General features: G+C 33.9%; 1 protein-coding gene across 1 annotated transcript in view; it reads left to right on the top strand.

Annotated features, from left to right (window-relative positions):
• Positions 1 to 20,769, top strand: part of SEMA3E (semaphorin 3E) — a 239,427-nt gene that overhangs the window by 173,188 nt on the left and 45,470 nt on the right. Inside the window, exon 5 of the mRNA XM_049641367.1 lies at positions 11,654 to 11,747. Coding sequence (XP_049497324.1) covers positions 11,654 to 11,747 — 94 coding nt within the window. The remainder of the gene's footprint in view (positions 1 to 11,653; positions 11,748 to 20,769) is intronic.

Genomic DNA, 20,769 nt, shown 5'->3' with positions numbered 1-20,769 from the left:
GTGAAAAGAGTAAGATATTACTCTTTTCTTTTTCATTCAAGCTTAAAACCTCAGTGTTTTGTTGTCAGCCTAGCTTTCCCCCAAGTTGAATTAGGAGCAATGCTTTTTTATAGCTGTATCTTTAAAGTACCTTTCCAATTCATTCCTCTTTCTGTTCCTTCTGCCAGAACTATTATTATCCCTAACCGCTCCCACGAGTTTCCTTACAGTCTCGCTGGCTCTTCACTCTGGCTTTATCTCTGCTGTCAAATTAACTTCACTAAACAATAAGTCTTTTCAGAACATTCATGATTTACCATTGCACATCGAATGAAGGAGGTCTGAGTGCCTTATCTCAGACAGCCCGTGTTCTTCATTGTGTCTCTCACCTACACTCTATCTTCTCTCCTTTGCTCATTAAACTTTCCCTGTACAAGTTTGGTTACCATCAATCAGGACTCCTTACTCCTTTCTTACCCATCCCTTCATCATGAAGTGTTTTTTGTTTTGTTTTGTTTTTTTTCTCTTTCCAGAATATCTTTCTTTAGAAGAATGATTAGGAAGGTTGGGAATTAGATCTTCCTGTTAATAGCTACATAAATCTGGGTAAGTTTCTTTATATCTCTGAGCCTCAGGAACTTTATTTATAAAATAGGATACAGATATCTATCTTATCAGGTTGTAGTAACTGTGGAATAAACAAATAAGCAGTGTTCTTATGGGCACTTGGATGGCTCAGTCGATTAAGTGTCTGACTCTTGATTTTGGCTCAGGCCATAATCTCAGTGTTCATGAGATCAAGCCCCATATCAAGCTCCATAGTGAGAGTGCATGGATTCTTGCATGGGATTCTCCCTCTCCTTCTCTCTCCCTACCCCTCCCCAACTCATGTACCTGAGCTCATGTATGCTCGCGCTCTCTCTCTCTCTCTCTCTCTCAAAATAAATAATGAAAATAAAACTTAAAAAATATATATGTCTCATTAGGTTGCAGTAACAATGAAATACACAAATAAGCTATGTTCTTAAAACAATAACTGACATGTAGAGAGTTCCTAATAGAAATCTTCACTAACTTTAGTTTTTTTGTTTTGTTTTTTGTTTCGCTGAGAAAAACATTTCAGAGTATCACCCCTCCTTCCCTCAGCCTAGACCACTCTACCTCCAGTACTGAAATTAGGTTCCAAGTTCTTGTTCTCATCATAGTTAGTACCTTGTTCTAGGACTTTTCACACTGAAGCACTCATTATAGTAATTATATCCCCCCTCTATACAGCCTGAAAGATGTAGCTCCTGTCCTGTGATGTTTTTTGGAGAATCACTATACATTTAAATACCTATCTTAGAGATTTGTAATAAGCAATACAGGAGAATAGTTAGGTGAAAGTGTTTTGTATTTTAAGTGCTCTGCAGAAGTGAACTGTTATTACTTTTGTAGCACCTTGCACAGTGCTTTGCAGAGTTGTGAAGTGCACATTGAATGAGATATACATTGAAAAGATATCTTAGCGTATGTTAGGTACCGTGTTTATTCTCCATTCCGTTATCACTGATGATGTGATCTTAGTGAAACGTGCTTGTTGTCTCTTTTAATTGTATTATATCTCTGTCTCATCTGTATCTACAGGTATGGACCTCCAAAATAATCATTCAAAACAAGAAACATGTTAAGAATATGCTCACATCCCTTTTATGTTTGTGTAATAAGCTGATGTTTGTGGTTTGATAAAGGGAGGGATGAGATGCCAGAAAAAGGGTGGAACATACACCCTCACTCTTAAGGTCATGGAATAGGCCTTCCCACTTCAAGTATATGGCAAAGTAGGCCGTGGCCCGGGAATCATCAAATCAGAAAGGGTTTTAATATTATCACCTTTGAAAATGATTTTGGAATACTCTTCTCTAACTGTATAAGATTTCTACAGTAGAGAATCAATTCCTCATATGTAGATTTCCTCTTTCCCCAAGAGAAAGCCAGGAATCCCTTAACCTAGACTCTCCTAACCATGGAAGACTTTACCCATTCACTCTATTTTCCAAAATTGCCTTTGATGACACCATTAACTTCAAGAGCTGTATGGGTCCAGCCAGGACTGAGTGACAAATCAGCTGTTAAAGAAAGTGTCCCTTCCCTTGCAGCTGTCCTGCTCTTACTGTGCAGATGGTGAATTTATTTTTTCTTTTACCAGCATTTCTTTTCTTTCTTCTCCACACAGGACTGTGATCCTTTGTGATCATGTATGACTCAGTCAGCAGTAGGAACACTCATAAGATTGAGGAGTTTTCAAATGTGTCCAAGGGAAAGGGAACAGGGATTCAGAAATCAGGACTTGCTCCAAAGGCTGTCTGTATGCTAAAAAGGGACTATGACTTCCTTCCCATGAAAAGTAGATATTCATAGTTTTATAAAAAGCATCTTTGTCCTCAAAAAAGAATCTTGCTTTTTGCTCCATTGTGTGTGGTCAGAATAACAGTGAGAGTAGTCAAATCCAGAGGTGGACAGGAAAAATGGTGTCGAAAAGAAATCCAGATCTTAAAGCTAACTGGAGTTAAGATGGATCTTTTCTTTTTATGTGTAAATGTCTAAATAATTACCTCCATCCTTCAGTTAAATTTTTTAAAGTATACATGAAGTTTTCTTCATGATTTTTTCTAGCATTCTCTGTTGCATGTTGATAGTAATACTAATGTTGTTTATAATGAGTATTTTAATACTAATATCTCTTAACATTTTACATATTAAAATATATAAATTCTTGCTTATATTGTCAAATATGTAGATTATTATATAAACATATATAAAAATTATCATATATGTACCATGTATTCTAAGAAACAGACTATAATTGCTCATTTATGGTATAGCAATTATTTTATACAGTGTATAGAGAGTATCAGAAGTTAAACCCTGTTTATGCTGAACAAGTATTTACTACCACGATTTTTTTCCTACTAAATTTGCCCTAAAATATCTACACAGGATAGAAGTCCCTACTTGCTTAAAAGATAGCTGATTGTACTCACATTCCCTAGAATTCTTGGCATTTTATTAAGCAGCTGAGATTAAGAAATCTAGTAGGTCATGATGCCCATTTCCGCAAAACTCTATTTCCTTCAGCCTTTTTATATGTAGACCTGCTTTGAACATTGTATAATTTGTTGATGTAGAGAGATTCCAAGTGAGTGACTTAGTAATTTATTACAGAATGGTGCTTCAGTTTCAGTATGAGTGGTAAATTTAGGAGCAGATTGACTGGGTGGTCCAGGCAAGGATTGGCTAGACATACTGTGATAGATTTTCTATCACATTAAATTTGACTTTTTCCAAAAGCAAACACAGATGATCCTGAGGTAAATGAAACAAATTACAACCAGTAATGTCCTTATTACAAGACTGGCTCTGCTTATTTTTCGCGTAATTAAAATACCAAATTTCTTAAGCTCAGAACTAGATATTTAATTGTAATATGACATTTCCTAATGTGGCCTTATATGTCCAGCAAATAGTCAGCATCCAGATCTTTATTTTCTTAGGCTTATTTCAGTCTATTGCTGTTATTCTCCTTATTGATAAATTGTGTCATCTTTGTCCAGTAGATACCTCTTCGAGTTGACATCCCTCTTCTAAGCCTTGTGATATAACTCTAATAGTTTTCTTAGCTTCTTTGCTTTGTAGAATAAAAAGATATTCTAAGGCCACTTTGTACATTTATGGCACCAGACTATTTTTTTAAATTTATTTTGTGGTCTTCATTGATATGTATGAGTTCATTATATAATAAGGAAAGAAGAAACCCTTTTTTTATTTGAGTGAAATAATGTTTATGGCTTTCCCATTTTAAGATTTTTTCCCCAAAATCATTAAGTTACATTATTTATCCATCTTTCTTTTATGCCTCCTGGATTTTGTGTCTTGTTTTAAAAGGCCTTTCCCACACCACACTGAAGGATACATACCAAATTTTTATGTCTTTTTCTATTCCTTTGTATAATCCTATTTCTTATGTTTAAATTGTTGATCAATCTGGAATTTGGCTATAGGGCTATAGGACATGAGGTAGTAATCAAACTTTATTTTTTTCCATATGGCGCTCCAGTTGTCCAAACACCATTTATTGAATAATCCATCATTTATCCACAGTGCTTTGAAATACTATCCATATTAATGTGCATTCTTACACTTAAGGCTTCTCATAAGATAGAATAAGGTTTTAAAGTTAACTGCAAAACATCAGAAAACAAAAATAAAATAATACTGAATGAAATCAGCATTATGCACCATCAGGTTTGATATGAAATCTGGTTGCAAACCCTTGGATATAGTAAGGGCTCAGTTTTCTTCCCATATAGAGTTATGTCACGTTCAGATTTTCTGATTCTTTTAGTTTCTTTTATATTAAATTCCTTCCTCTGATTCTCACAACAGTCATAGGAGACAGCAGCATGGAAATATTATTTCTTCTTTTTCACAAGTGTTGAAATTGAGGTTGAATGGGGTTATGGGACTTGAGCCATAGATCAAATCAGAGGCTTTTTTATCTCCATGTTAGATTAGCTCTCTTTGGAAAAACATTTTTTGACTCTTATTTGACTTCTTATTCCTATTCCTATTCCTATTTTCATTCTCTTCCTTCTTCTTTTTCCTAGTAGTTTATAAGATAATATTAGAGACTTTATTTCTGCCATTGAAATGGTATATTTGCCTAATATGATTCAAGTATTAAAATATAGTTATTAGTTATTGAACTATATTTAATATATTAATAAAAAATTAACTAATATGTTAGTGGTAGTCACCTGTTCATTTTAGCGTTTCTGTTTGTTAAATTTACAATTAGAGAGGATGCTTTGCTTAATTTTATAGGGTTTAAAAGGAGTAGCATGCATCATGTTTCCTAAATTGAATATTGACTGAATGCTTGAGCTGTCATAGGCTTCTTAAATGTTGGCTGAATTACCCATTTGTATACATAATCACAATACATTGGAAATAATGTTACAAGAGATATGTAGCACAGTCTGTGGAAGAAGGTTTGCTTAGAGAAGTCTTGGAGAATATCAGCAAGAAGGCATCTTTCAACAGTATTTCCTCATTAGACAGGGTTTTTGTGTTGTAGAGAAAAGGAAGAATTGAATTCCTTTTTTCCCCAAGGGAAAATGTAATAGAAGAGCTGTGGATATTATCATACCTACAACTTTAAAGAAAGTCAGTCAGCTTGTGATGCTAGAGTTTTGATTGGAGGGTGGGTTTCTGGGGGAGAAAAAACCTAAAATCAACCCGTGAAGATCCTGAACTGCCGTTCTGGAGATGAGACTTTATAACAGTGAGGAGGTACCTAAGAGAGAAACATGGTTGTATTTGAGAGGGTGATAAAGAAGATGTTGACGCTGTTTTCTAATAAAAGTAGGCTTCAGGACAACATAATCAAAGTTGGAAGAGTATTTATTTCTAGTACTCTTACTCCACCAGGCATACATTTCTGGTAGACAGTGCTAATAGTGTGGAATTTAAGAGACTGTTGGAATAAGATGAGGGTGAGGAGAATGGAATCATGAAGTAACAATTAAAGGAAACACAGAAGGGGGGGAAAGATTATTTTTCTTAAAAATACAGGTTAAACAAATGTTTATTTACAAATTCAGCATAAGAAAAGTGAGTTAGAATTTTACCTTAGATGTATTATATGCCTTTTAAAAATGTTTGGTCGCATTTGCAAGCTATTCCAATAATGTTAAAGGAAACAAAACATTTAAATATGTAATTTAATAACTAAATTACGGTATTTTTTTTCTTTAAATAATTCTTCATATACATATTCAAACCTTGATTATGCATGAATTACCTTGTAACAGACACTCAGCCATGCCCGCAGCACATCTGTAATGCCTTCTCCATCTACAGTGGTAGGTAGGGTAGATAATATTGTAGAATGAATATGGCACTAGAAGTTAGAAGATACTCTTCTAGATTTGCAAAGCACCACCCTGCCTCTGATTTCTCATCTATAGAAGGAAAATAATATTTGTGAACAATATTATTGACCCTTTTGTACTTCATAGATTTATTTTGAGGGTGAAACAAAATAATGTATGCAAAAATGGTTCCTAAATTTTAAAGCACTATACAAATATGACATTATTTTTTTAGAGATAAAAATGTAAAAAAAAAAAAAAATTAAAATGCAAAGGTTAGCCATGGTGTCAAAACATTTACTTAAATTTTCAGTCCCTTTTCATATTTTTTCTGCTAGTTTATTGAGCCTTTGGGAAATGTTTCCAATATACTTTAATACATGTTTTTATTGATTGGCAGAAGAAAGGAAAAAATTATATAGTCATATTTAAAGTTAATTTGATGCAGATTATTAGATAGCCATTATGTAAAGAATTAAAGTACATGATATGGTTATTCTAGACATTTACACATCAAAACTGCATCTTTTATTTTTCATTGTTGATGAGTACATGTATGTGTGCCTTGTGTATTTTACTACTTTTTCTCTAACCATTAGAAATAGTTAATAAATAGGGAATTATTTGATTTGTTTTAGAGTATTTATAATGTTCTTTTTTTCTCTACATCTTTCAGAATATACTATTGACACTAAGGGCACAAATAGTTCATCAAGCTGACTTATTAATGGGAAAATCATTTCATTTAATGGGCATGCCATTTAACACGTGATATGTGCAGTAACTCACATATTGAAAATAGCTTACAGCAGGCTTGCTGGATCCTGAGCGCTCCCCTCAAGGCCTAAAGGGAAAAACTGTCCTGGAAAGACTTACCGTTTATTCTTTAAATGTTTTTTGAATAGCATGTGCATCTGCTCACGCATTTGCAAACTATAGGCCCTGCTTTCTCTTGAGCACAAGAGAACCCATTGAAAAACTTCTTGCCACACTGAAACAAAACGTGTAGCTCACACTTCTAATGCTTGTGATGTCTTGTAAATTTAAGCCACATTACTCACGTAGAAATTCCAGCTGTTAAAACACAGATAATGGAAAGCCAGTGGAAGCACTGGCCAACATTCTCAATAAGGTTAAACACCAACGTTACGTATTCCTTGAACCATAAGCGCAGTTGCTTTGGGGTCATTGACAGTGTCACCGTGCCTCAAGTTTTCTGGTTGGTTTGGTTGCTGAATTCCACTTCATGGAAGAAAATGGTATTACTCACTTTTTAGTATTTTATTGGATTGTGCACTAAATTAAACACTGCATTTACGATTATAGTGAACCCTCAAGATAATGGGAGAAACTACTTAATTTGAAGTCAGCTTGATCTGTGCAGAACAAAGCTACAGAAGTTTGGAATTTGCCTGCATTGTGTTACAACATCAGCATTATCCAGTCTAGGATAATTTTTTTTCTTTTTACCTCTTCTCAACAATTTCAACATCTCTGTTGTATGAAATTGCAAAAATAATATATTGAGTCCTGAGGAACTAAGATGAATTGAACCAATGTATCGTTCTGTCATATGTGGCTTAACAAGGTAAAGAAAGCCTCCGCTCTAAAAGCATGAAACAAAATATCAGGTAAATTATTAAAAACTACTGTCAAGTGAGTTGTTTGATAAGAATTCAGAACTCAGTCTTTACTCCCAGCTCAGTGTTGCAGTTTCATGACCACACACCGCAGTATCAAAAGACACTCAGTAAAAAATAAAAATAAAAATAAATCAGTCATGTGGGACAGGGAAGCCTTAACTGAAAAATGATTATACCTTCATGTCACACCTCCATATTACTTCAAATTACATATTGTCATTAATAAGGTCATGGTGGAGAGGGTGCCTGAGTGGCTCAGTAGGTTAAGGGTCTGAGTTCAGCTCGGTTCACGATCTCACATTTCTTGAGTTCAAAGCCCACATTGGGCTCTCTGCTGTCAGCACAGAGCCCGCTTTTGATCCTCTGTCTCCCCTCCACCCTGTCCCTGCTCTACTCATGCTCGTTCTCTCTCTCTTTCTCAAAAATAAACCAACATTATAAAAAAAATAATAATAGGGTCATTGGGAATAAAACAAATACCATTATTCTTAAGTATTTGATTTTATTTTTAATAAATGCAATGGAATATTCAATTATGTTATATTTATCCTAACCCTTAATACATTAGTACTGGCAAGAATTCATCATAAATCATAAAGGTATATATGTAAGTGTATTATCTTCATTAAATAGTAGCTGGGGAAATAAAGAATATATCTTTTCTTTAGTTTTTTGAACAATGTAATAGTTTTACTAAACCAATAGCAATCAAAATACGGTGAAAAAATAGGACCATGATGTTTCTATATGAGTAGCCCTCAGAAACCATATACAATATAGGACAGCATAATAACTTGTACATATTATCTAGTTTTGAATCAATATACCTATATACAGCAGTTCTGTGAGTTCTTTTAGATATAAAAGAAAATAAGCATGGGCAAAAAAATGTTTCTAGAAAAGTGGTATTTTTTCAAACATCATGAACAGTTGTGCATTTATTTGATACAGAGGATTGGAGATTAACATCACATGAGCAATTTCCTCAAGAAAACCCTGCAAACCAGTAGGAAGGAGAGTTAAATACACAGACAATTATAATACAGAAAAATACATGGTATAAAAGAGGGATTCATATGATGCTTGCAAGGACACAAAAAGGAAAAGGAAGAGATTCGACAGCAGGCAAAGAGATCAGATCAGGATTCCCAGGGGTCATAAAGTCTGTGCTGAATTTTTAATATTATATGGGCATTATTACCCAGAACACATTGAGGAACCTGGGAAAGAGATATTCAGAAACCTGCCAGTAGTTCAGAATGGCAGGTACCCATGCTGTGAGAACAGTTACAGAACCTTCAAGTGTTCAAAACAACTCTTCATTCGCTTGTTACAAATATTATAGTCTTCAAAATGCACATTTCAGTAGTTTTAAAATTTAAGAAGTATCGTACTCTACAATCCAATTTGTCATTGTCTTTTAGTTTTACATTATTTGACTCCTGGAGTATTGTTAACCAAGTGCTATGTATGGAAGAAATGACTATGTCCTCTAAAGATTTGGACCTTCCTTCTCTCTGTACATAAAGATAATGGTGCTTGTCTAAAGCAAAGGTCTTCCAGAAGTATATCTTTTTTTTTTTTCTTTTTATTCACTAGTGGGCTAAACAATTAGAAACTAAAGAGTACATGCATTTTTAAAATTAAAATGATACATCTGTCCCTTAAACTATTCAAAAATATGCTTTTTTAATAGTGATGTAAAAGCAGGCAAAAAAGTTTTAATTTAACTTATTTTACAATGACTATACGTTAAGATAGTCTTAGCCATTAATCATAAAATGAGATACATATTTGAAATCTTCTGCATAAAAGAGGAAGCGATCTGTCAAGGTACATCCAAGTTTGGACATAAGGCATACAAATATTTGAATGTCCGGCACTCATTTGTTCTCAGGTTTAAATTTGAGGTTTTGTAAAAGAGTATGTCCTTTTACAGACTCACATCGAACGAAAAATTCCACATGAGCCTGGGTTCCACTTAGTTGTTTGCCAAATGTTAGGGTGGTAGGCATCTTTTTGAATGTAGGTTTCTGTCAATTCAGTCTACTTCTCTTCAAAGCTGAAAACATTGATATGCCAGGTAATTGATACCTCAGACATGTGCTGAAATTCAGCAGTCAGCAACAGCCTCAGGAACCTAGTCATGATTTATACTTAAGAAACCTGTGATCTCTGTAAGAAACTGTGACTTCATCCCCATCACCTGACTACCCTTCTTGGAAGTTTGAGATTCTCTCAAAGTTAGAATTCTTCGTTTGCATTTTCTATGTTTCATCTACTTGACAGTTTAAACTTAATATATTGTGCTGACTTGAATAAATAAGCAACATATTTGTTTTTCTCTTCAATTTTAGTGCTGAAGGTATCTAATTTTATCCCTTAGGTAAATCACCTTTACCTGTCATTAGTGATAAAAAGTTGAGTTTCAGAATTTTGAAGTTATAGAAAGTCTTGATTTAAGAAAGCACTTCAATCTCTTTACTGGTTTTCTATAACCAAATATTGGGACTTTTGACTGTGTTAGAAAAAATGTAAAATGTATGTCCTACCTACTTTTCTCAAATAATCCACAAAGTGGCAGTGTGACTAAAGGTCAGACGAGTGTTACATTCACACACTTGATCTCTTTCTCCTTCATATAGTGCTGTGGGTCAGTTTTGCAAATAGATGAAAACCTTTCAGCACAGCTGTTAGGTGGGAGGACCAAGAATTCGGTCTCATTTTAACAAACTTTTTTTTTTTCTCGTGTCATTGCAAATTGTTCACCTCTGAGGAGCAAAAAGAAAAATGTCTCCAATTATTTATTGGTATTCTTGCTCTCTGCTAATTTGTGTGAAAGGTAGGAGTAGGGAAAAAAACTGGACTTAAAAAAATTTTATGGCTTTTAGCCACCTCTGGGTCAGGAGCGTACATTTGCTCTATAGGCTGTCAATTCCCACAGGCCAATTCCAAGGATAAGACTGGAAGGTTATAGAAGTCAGGTGAACTCTGCATTTACTGGAAAGGTTTTAGAACAACAGGATCAGAATGGTGATATTAGAAAATCAGAGACAGAAAGAAAAATGTGTCAAATAACAATGCAAGAGAAGGACAGAACAGGTAAATGGAGTAAGGAGTGTGGCTAAGAAAGTCAAAATCAAGCTTGAAAAAAGTGCTGGCAACTCTCAAAGGTTGTTCAGGACATTAGGATTGTTTTTAGGTTCATAGTTTACAGATGCACAGGGCTATTCATAGATACCTATGGGCAGTATCAACAATATTCTATTGCAAAGTAGTGGGGTTTTTTTCCTACAAAATTTTACATATGGATTCCTATTGTCACTTTCCCAAAGTACTTTTTTTTACCCAAAACATTTATAGCACACTTAATAATAATTATAAAAATGTGCTAATGAGAGTTTTGAGTTCTGCGAATATTCAGAGAACTTTTCTGTGGTTATGGGCTTGCAATAGGAACCAATGTAGTAGTGGTTCTTCACGGAAATACTTATTTTCCAGTTTCATTTACGTGACATGAGTCTGACATATTGCTCTTAATGTGACATTTATTTATGCGTCTGTATTCCAGTAATTATTTATGCAGCCATCTTTCTCTAAATTATTAAAGTTAAGTGTCTATACAAAGAATATGTGATGAAGAATGAAAATGGAAATAAATAATCAAAATTGATAGAAAATTTCATCTTTTTCTTTTACGGATGCTTCAAAAAAAATCACTAGTGGCCTTTCTGGAATAAAAGACCATTTCTGTATTTATCGCTGAACGTCCCTTTTAGTAACCTTTCTTCTGCAAGTTTTCATTTCTTTGGAGTATTTAACTGACACATCTCAAAGTAATTAATACTCTCCGCTCAAGTGATAAAAACTGCCAATAACTTCTTTCATTTCATCACCTGTATACCTACTAGGAAGGAGGGAGAGAATCCACGTGGGCCTGAAAACCCATCTATTTATTTACAAAACCGAGTTTGCTCCTAAATAACTTGATGTTACTCTCTGGTGCCCTGTTTACGATAGCAGTTCTGTACAAGGTCAAGATGTTTATGTTTTCTCCGAGCAGTTAGATTCTTATTAAAGTTGGCAAATACATAATGGCTTGTCTGGTTTTCTTTGTAGGATCCTCTGTTTCATCTGGAACCACACAGGTCGGAAAGAGGAAGGGGCAGGTGCCCTTTTGATCCCAGCTCATCCTTCATCTCTACCTTAATCGGTAACTATTGTCGCCACAATCAGTTGGTCATCATATTGATTTTGAAACGTCAGTCCGATTCTTTTAGCATTTCTTAGTATGTGTTGCCTTGTCATATTTATTGGTTCTAAGAACGAGAATGTTAAATTTCAAACCATGCTAAATTGAGCCAATTTAACTCTAAAATAAGTGCAGCTGCTATAAAGTATGCGTGTCTCATTCTGAAAACACAAATTTCTACTTAATACCTGATACAAAACACCTTGCAGTGTGCCATTTATTGTTCAAAAAATGCATTTATAGGAACACTTTATAAAAACATCGCCAGCTAGAGAAACCGAACTGTTTTAACATAGGTTAGTTACTTATATTTTACTCTCTGATTTCCGGGGAGCTTAGATTCTCTTTTTGGTGTCTTTCTCTGTATCAGTGGAAAGTCATCTCAATTGAGAATTAATGTTATTTATCTAAACTCCTGTTAATCTAGAATATAAACTACAGAGGTTGACCAGTTTAAACTTGTACTAAATGTCCATATTGAAATAATAGAAAAAGCTGGCATGTCTGATCTAGATTTCCATTTGATTCCATTTAATTAGATGAGGTACCTGAATACCTCACTTAAGAGACAGTGAAATTTTTCTTTTTTTCTTTTTCTCTTTGTCTCTTTCTTCTTTTTCTGTTTCTCTTATATTCTTGGGGTTTAAAAATGGCACACTTGTTGGGTGCCTGGGTGGCTCAGTCAGTTAAGCGTCCGGTTTCAGCTCAGGTCATGATCTCACGGTTTGTGGGTTGGAGCCCCGTGTTGGGCCCCTGTGCTGATAGTTCAAAGCCTGGAGCCTGTGTCAGATTCTTTGTCTCCCTCTCTCTCTGCCCTCCCCCACTCATGCTGTCTCTCTCTGTGTCTCAAAAATAAACATTAAAAAAAATTTTAAATAGCCCACTTGTCAAAGTACTCCAGCACTGTGAAGATACAATGGAGGAGTTTCCGAGTGTAAAATTGAAGAAAGCTATCCCTGACATTTAACTGGGTGCCATTAGAAATCTGTTTTTTTTTTTTCCCCACAGTGTTGTGAGGTTCTGTTATAGGTATGGCACAGACGTACAAATTTCTGTTATTACACGTGCACTGCTTAGAGTTGTATGCTGTTATTAGGTCATCCTGTTTGCCGAAAATGGGAAAGTGTAAAATAACATGTAGGGACATCAGATTCAAACTAAAGGGTTAACACTTAAAACTCCCCACTGAGGAATAATGAAAATACCATATAATTGATTTTGTGTTGATAAAGATATTCCTGTGTATTCTAAGAACTTTATAGTCCCTGAACTTATTCCAGACAGTTGATTTTGATGGGCCTTGGATCCCAATCCCACTCTCTGTGCTTCCCCAGCCCAGTCACGGTACTTAAGTCCAAGCAAGCAGAGCTTTGTTGATACATACAGTTGACCCTTGAACAACATAGGTTTGAACTTAATAGGTCCAGGTGTATGCAGATTTTTTAAAAATAAATACAGTGCAGTTCTGAGATGAGATTTCACATAGTAATGAAGTTCTTCAGAAGGTTGAATAAAGATATGTAATATTCTTAAAGAATAGAAAATTTTAAAGAAAAATAGTATTTTAAGGTAGCTGTGTTCCTCTGCTAACCTATTTGTGTGTGTGTGTGTGTGTGTGTGTGTGTGTGTGTGTGTGTATGAAAAAGATATGAGGAAAGGAGAATTTAAATATGAAAATAAGATTGCTAAGTAAGTTTAAACTTTAGTAGGAATCAAAATTTGGGGGATGATACTTTTGATGAATGCCAGATCCATAAATGTTAGAAATGGCAGCGTATGAATTAAAATACATGTATTTGTTAAACAGTTTTTGTTTCTAATGCTTTCAGTGCTTTGTGGGGGGCAAGTTCATAGATTGAAAATTGGAATATGTTTGGAATAGATTTTCTTATTCCTTTTTCTGTACATCTTGCACAGAATGGGACTTCTATAAATATTCACTGAATAGAGTCAATATCCTTCAACAAACAAACCAAAAACAAATTTTGGAATATTCATAAGAATGTTATTAATGATATTGAAAGTTGAAAATTACAGAGTGAACACTACATCTGTAGAGAAATCCCAAGAAGGTTAGAACTCCATTTATTTTTAACATTTCATTTAAAAGGTTGAAACACTTTATTCAGTCACCCTGCCACTCACCACTAAGCCTCCCTGGAGCTTATTTATGCATGAAACCAGGAACTTAAAACTGAATTTTTTAAGAGGGGAAATATTACTGGAGGGACATTTCCAAGTGAGTTTCATTGAACTTCCAAATCAAATTACACTGTGCCGAAATGTGAAGTGCTTGCCATCTGGGTGGCTGTTTCGCTTATTCAGAAGAGAAATCAAATCCTAAGAGCCCTCCAAACCAAACACAAAAGTTAGAGGAATAATCCCTCCAAAGAGAAGAAATAAAAATATAATTCTTGACATTTATCCACTAGCTTTCATCCCCAAGTACCTCTGAAAGATCACTCACTCACTGTAGATATGAAGCAGCCACTGAGATAGAAACCTGATAACCTGTGTGAGCCAGCAACTCTAAAAGAGAGGAAGTAGAAGTAATTCACCCAATTGAAAACACAGCAAGAATTTGGGCTGGAAAAACGGAGCTACCTGAGTTGGAGTTTGGCAAGCTTGATGTAACTTACTGACAGGGAAAGAATGCGTTAATGTGGTATTTTATGGCCACACGTGTTCTCTGTTGATGGGTTAGGACAAGACTTCAGCAAAATGATGACCATCTTTAGGCCATGATACTTCTTCGTTTCCTTGTTAATTATAGGTCACGCTACCTGTTTAGTGCCTGCTCACCTTAAGATGTGCTGTCATGATAAGGAATTCAAATTTGTAACAATACTCATAAAACTAACAAGGCCCCCAAAGGGAAAAAAATAAATGTGCTGGCAAATCTAAGAACGTCTTTAATTTCTCAACTTTGTATACAGTTTTCATTTCAGTCACTTAAATTCAGTTAGCTGAAGATCACATAAAGTAAAATCTTATGGAAAAACTAAAGAAAAGAGTATTTGCTAGGTAAAAGATAAGTTGATGACCATGTTTTATAATCTGATGTAGAAATGAAATGCTGTATCGTGCAGTGATTCCATGTGAAACAGGTTTTTAGGAGTAAAGCAAGCTATGTTCTCTATGTTTAGAAATCATTTGATATCAAATCTTATATTAATTAGGTTGCTCTTCAAATGCCACTTGGTATTAATATGTTATCTTGGTAGCATATAAATTCATACTGCAGGTGCAAAATTTCTACATGTTTAGCCACATTTCCCGCCCCCCCCCACTGTGATTAGTAATATTGTATTTTAAATGGTCTTAAGTAACTGTGTGAAGAATATAAGACATCACACCCTGATTTTAAAAACACTTTATTGAAACAATGAATTATTTAGTAAAATAAATTGCTACATTACTTGCCTCTACCTTTCATCCAAAGATACTTAGTACTTTCCTTGCTACCAAATAAAAAGTCAAGGTTCTTGGGGCACCTGGGTGGCTCATTCGGTTAAGCGTCCGACTTTTGACTTCAGCTCAGGTCATGATCTTACGTTTCGCGGGTTCAATCCCCACATCAAGCTCTGCTCTCACAGTGTGGAGCCTGCTTGGGAATCTCTCTCTCTCCCTCTCTCTCTGCCCCTCCCCTGCTCTCTTTGTCTCTCTCTCAAAATAAATAACCCAAAAAATGCAAGAAATCTTTTCTTTATGTCATATATCATTTTGGCCCAGAAGGAAAATATTGGCTGACTCTTTTTCATCACCTGTGTTGGGTGTAATATTGCAATACTCTTAATAAGTTGATAACACCTTCAGCAACTGCAGGATTTTCCTTATATTTTGCCTTCTCAGTTCTGTTGCCATTTTTTTAACATTTCATTCTGACTCAGATTTGTATCACTAGTCCCAGGTGCCATTTAATATTTACCATACCTGATGCGACTAAAGTATGCTAACATGCATGTTACTAGCATTTGGAGGGTATCATTCTAATTTGTCGTGTACTTTTTCTTTGCTTTCCAAGTGTTCGCTTTGTTGTTAGGATATTTTTAGAATATTTCTGAAGTTAAAGACTGACTAAATTTTATTTCAACAAATAACCATGAATAAGATATTTTACTCACTGAAATTTTCTTTCTATGCTTTTTTTTTTTTTTTGGTCCTATATTACCTTTTTCAGCAAATAAATTTAAAAAGTTTATAGCCACTGAAATTTTCTTCCTGCACTTTTATTCATAATGAGATCTTTGTGAATATATTTCCTCATTGTATATTCTGTGAATTGGAGGTCAGTGCTGATTGAATGAAAGGAGGTTGGAATATATGCATGGGGAAATTTAAGTGATTATTTCAAGCTCTTAATAGCATGAAAAAATTTTTTAAATAAATGTTCCTTTTAAATTAATTGTATTCAGGACAGAGTTATGAATGAATGGTTCTGGCACAAAATATGACTTCATAAATATTAGAAAAATAAATGAAACCATCTAAATGAAGGTAAAATGTATGTCTTTAAAATTTCATCCTCTATAAACATAGCAAGTGAAGTGTATTGGCTTATTTCTTGAAGGCATTCCATTTATATAGCATCTGTCCCTAAAGAATATAATTTTTTTTAATTTTTTTAAATGTTTATTTTTTTGAGAGAGAGAGACAGAGCATGAGCAGGAGAGGAGCAGAGAGAGAGGGAGACACAGAATCTGAAACAGGCTCCAGGCTCTGAGCTGTCAGCACAGAGCCCAATGCGAGGCTTGAACTCACAAACCATGAGATTGTGACCTAAGCCGAAGCTGAACGCTCAACCAACTGAGCCACCCAGGCACCTCAAGAATTTCTATAATTTCTTATCCAAGTCTGTTGCTCTCTCACATTTGGCAAAATGCCAATTATCCACTTGCTTACTGTTGCTTCTGGCTGTAACAATGAGTTTCTAAGGGGCTCTTTGAATATTTTGTTTATGGATTCCTCAAAACAAACAAACAAAAAAATCATAAGGATAGAAGAAAAAAAAAAGTCCCAACAACTGTAACTTATAGGGGGATACTTTCTGCCTGATTTCTTTTAGTATCCTAAGCAGAGAGTGAGTGGGACCTGGGTTGTGGATGTTGGAACATACGGATCATTCGTATCCTTCCTCTCCCCTCAAGTGCGTTTGGTTTCTGTTTGCCATGATGCCTGTTTTAGTCATTCTGAAAAATGATGCATCTGATATCAGAATGATTTCCTAAAAGAATTATAGAATTGAGTTATAAAATGAGGCAGTTAAATCAGTCTTCAGGCATGTGCTATCCATAAGGCAAATATAAAATATACTTTACATTATTTAGATGTGTAGACATTTCCAGCATAAATAGGAGAAATGCTTGAGTAAATCTTAAGAAGATAAACTGTATTTTTTCTTACCAAATAATTAAAATCTGTATTTCAAACATGGTGAATAAAATCTTGAATCAATTAGTAAGTATACAGCCCATGAGCAAAGCTGTTGATAACTTTCATAAAATACTAAGGCAATGCAATATGTTTAACTGAAACTTCAATTAGAGTTTGTATTGTAAAAAAAGGAATTAGGTAGAAAACTATTTCAATGATGCATTGTAACTTGGAATTATTTACAGTGGATTTACTTTGTATCCTGCGAAGAGTCAAATGATTGTCTTATTTTCTTTCATATAAGCAATTTAGTGTAGACACAGTTTTGGGGGCTGAAACTATAAGGGACAAATACTGGAAGAAAATAGAGTCCTGTGTTCATGAATTAAAATGATTAAATATAGCTTTTTAAGGAACAGAAATTCAAGGAACTCTGTTTTTCATATAAATGCCTAATCATTTTTTTTTTCCTGAAGATTTGTGAGAAATCAGGATCTTGTCCTCAGTGTTCTTATTGTATTTTCATAGCTTAATTTAAACACCTAAAATAATTTTTAAATATGCTCACTTATTAATTCATTATGCTCTTCACTGATTCAACAAATGCTGATTGAGCATTTCCTGTATTCCAGATGCTGTGCAAGAGAATATACAAGACATATCAAGAAGCCTACATCTAGTGAGACATAATGCCAAACATATAAGCAGTTAAAATACAGTAGGATGAGCAGTATGATAGAAATAGGCACCAGGGCTGTGGTGGTACTAGGAATCACTCAACTAACAAACGTTTAGCCAAGGAAGGCTTCATGGAGGGAATGGGCAGTCGCTGGGTATGGAAGGTAAAACAGGAAAGGAGATGCAGAGTTCCAGGCAAAACATTCCCAGGCAGAGAGAACATAAAAGCTTGGCAGGCTCAAGAAATTACATGTTGGTCTCTGATTTTACAGGTAACCAAGACCATGAGCTATTGAACAGTTTGGCCACAGCCAAACAGCAGATTTCGAGCTGGAGACTTAGTATGACAGATTTCCAGTGCAGACAGAACTATTGTATCTGTACAAAGAGAGTACATTGAGCATGACAATAATAAGTTTCATTCACCTGTCAAAATACCCTGCAGATGTTCTGTTGTCTAATTATAACCACACGTGACCATCTAAAATTAACATAACATCAGTTTCCAATATAAGTCAGTGCTATAACAAATGAAAAGTAATGTATGGCATAAAAATGCAGTTGGTTATTTATATTCAGTACATCACAAGAGATAAGATACTAGTTAAATTTCTGGATAAGTTAATGTGTTTATTGAATATCATGTCTCTATAGACATGTTTGTTTTTAATCCATGAAAATATGATTTATCCAGAAATTTTTTGCACTCTGTAAAATACCAAACTATTGATTCACAAATTTGTCTTAATTATGTCAAATGGTTATAATTTTAAAGTAAAGTTGTCGATTAAAATATTGTGATATGTAGTTTACATATTTGTTGTAAACAGTATCAATTATAATGATGCTGAATATTTTGGCTCATTTGATTACTATTAGGTAATATTTGTGCCTAAAGCCTTATTCTACTTTATGGTTTTTCATTAAAGTGTTTTCCTTTGGAAAGTATTTTATCAAGCATAATTACTATCTATTGCTCTGAATTTATTTTGTTCTTTACAATGATAATAAGCTATGAAAGGAGAATCTTTCCCTTCTGAGGAAAACCTAACATTTCCAACAGAAACACATTTGGTTCAGTTTTACACAGCATAGTTTTTTAGCACCTGTCTGGTTTCTTTGAAGTTCAAGTCATAGAGTTCATATTGTGTTATTTGAATTGCTCACAAACTGTTTTCTTTTATCTGAATACAAAAAGGGAAATTGGGTAAAATTGGTAATCTATCATCTTTTTCGTTGTGCAGATAACCTGCCTTGGATATAGTAGTATTTGCTATCCTAAGGTTGCCATCTAGTGGCTCCAAGGGGTACGTGTTTGTTAAGTTGGTAAAACTGATTAAAACAAGTAAAACTTTGACACAGTGTTTCAGACTGGGTGAGTGCAATGAAATTGATGTGAAATAATAGGATTATATTCATATAATAGTAGCGTTTTCAAATATCAGAGTTCTAGAAATAGCTTGAGAAACTAAGTTAAATCAAATATTAAAAGCTTAAGGAATAGAAAACGATCATGATTTTTAAGAACTCTATTTTTTTGTACCCATTATGCATAAAGCATTCAGCCAAGCCCATATTAGGAAAATAAATTTTGCTTAGAATAATTATATAAAATGGACTTTATATTTTATATGGGTAATATCATGAAGTTTAATAATTAACAACAAAAATATTTCAGAAAAATCCTCACTCTGGTGGTTCAATAGTCAATTAACCCTTTTATGGATCAACTCATTCATTTAGGCCATAATGTTCCCCAAGGCCTTTTAATGAATTTAACATTTTATCCATGCTCAAGTAGTGCAGAATGCCTCCCACCTGTGGTTCCTATTCCTAACTATTGATACCATTTTATCTCAAAATATGCCTTCTCTACATACAGATACAACTTTTGGCTGAATATAACACTAACTGACTTTGATATAAATTGTGTCACTTTTTTCCTTGTTACCAAAGACTATGCTTAAATAAGAGTTCTGATAATACTTTCCTCTATCTGATTATATTTTAAGTTCAGATATAAAGCATCTTTGTTTTTTCAGTTTCTGTTATTTTCTCTATCACACCTCTCACTTAGTATACATTTGAGTATATGAGATGAACTCAATAAATACAGCTTTTTTTAAACTTGTTATCTTGAAAATTTTCAAATACAAAGAAGAATTGAAAGAGGAATAAAATTTACACCTTTATACCATTTACCTTGATTCATTAATTATTAATATTCTCGCACATTTGCCTCTGTTTCTCCTCTTTCTTTTTATATTTATGTATAGTTTAAAGGTGAATTCCTTTGTGGGAAACCTGGATTTTATTTATGTATTTCCTATATTTATTTAAGTACTCATAGTGGATTTTGTGAACCAACAACAACAAAAACAACAAAAAACTATTTCCTTGCCTCTGTATAAATTAAAAGTAATTTATAATTATAACATATCTGAAAACTTATTTTTCTCAAGCCTTCAAATTCAATTTGTATCTCCTTATTCTATTTTTTAAATCTGGTAAAACAAAAGCAATTATTTTCACTTTTTAAAAATTCAGTTAAGTTGACAACATATTTGATTGCTCTTTCAAATTTTCAACCATACAAAGATAGTCTACTCAAGATTTTTCAGACTTTTAAAGGCCTTAACTTAGAAAAAGCCCTTTATAAATGCTGAAATAAGTTTTTAAATCGAATTAATAAAATGTATAAACATGAAATCAAGTTCTCTTAAATTCTGTTTATATACTTGGTTAAATCTTTATACCTGTAAGTTTAATAATTCTAATTCTAAAATTAAATATTCAATTAAATTCATTAAATAAAAATACATTTCATTTCAATTCTCTTACATGTAAAGCACTTTAAATACCATGTGTACACATCTGTACACATTCCTTATTTAACAGAAAAACATTAGTATGTTGAGTTCAGTATAGTCAT

This window comes from Panthera uncia, chromosome A2 (assembly GCF_023721935.1).
Source record: "Panthera uncia isolate 11264 chromosome A2, Puncia_PCG_1.0, whole genome shotgun sequence".
NCBI classification, from domain to species: domain Eukaryota; kingdom Metazoa; phylum Chordata; class Mammalia; order Carnivora; family Felidae; genus Panthera; species Panthera uncia.
The sequence above is the reverse complement of the archived record's forward strand: the minus strand, read 5'-3'. Positions and strand labels throughout refer to the sequence as shown.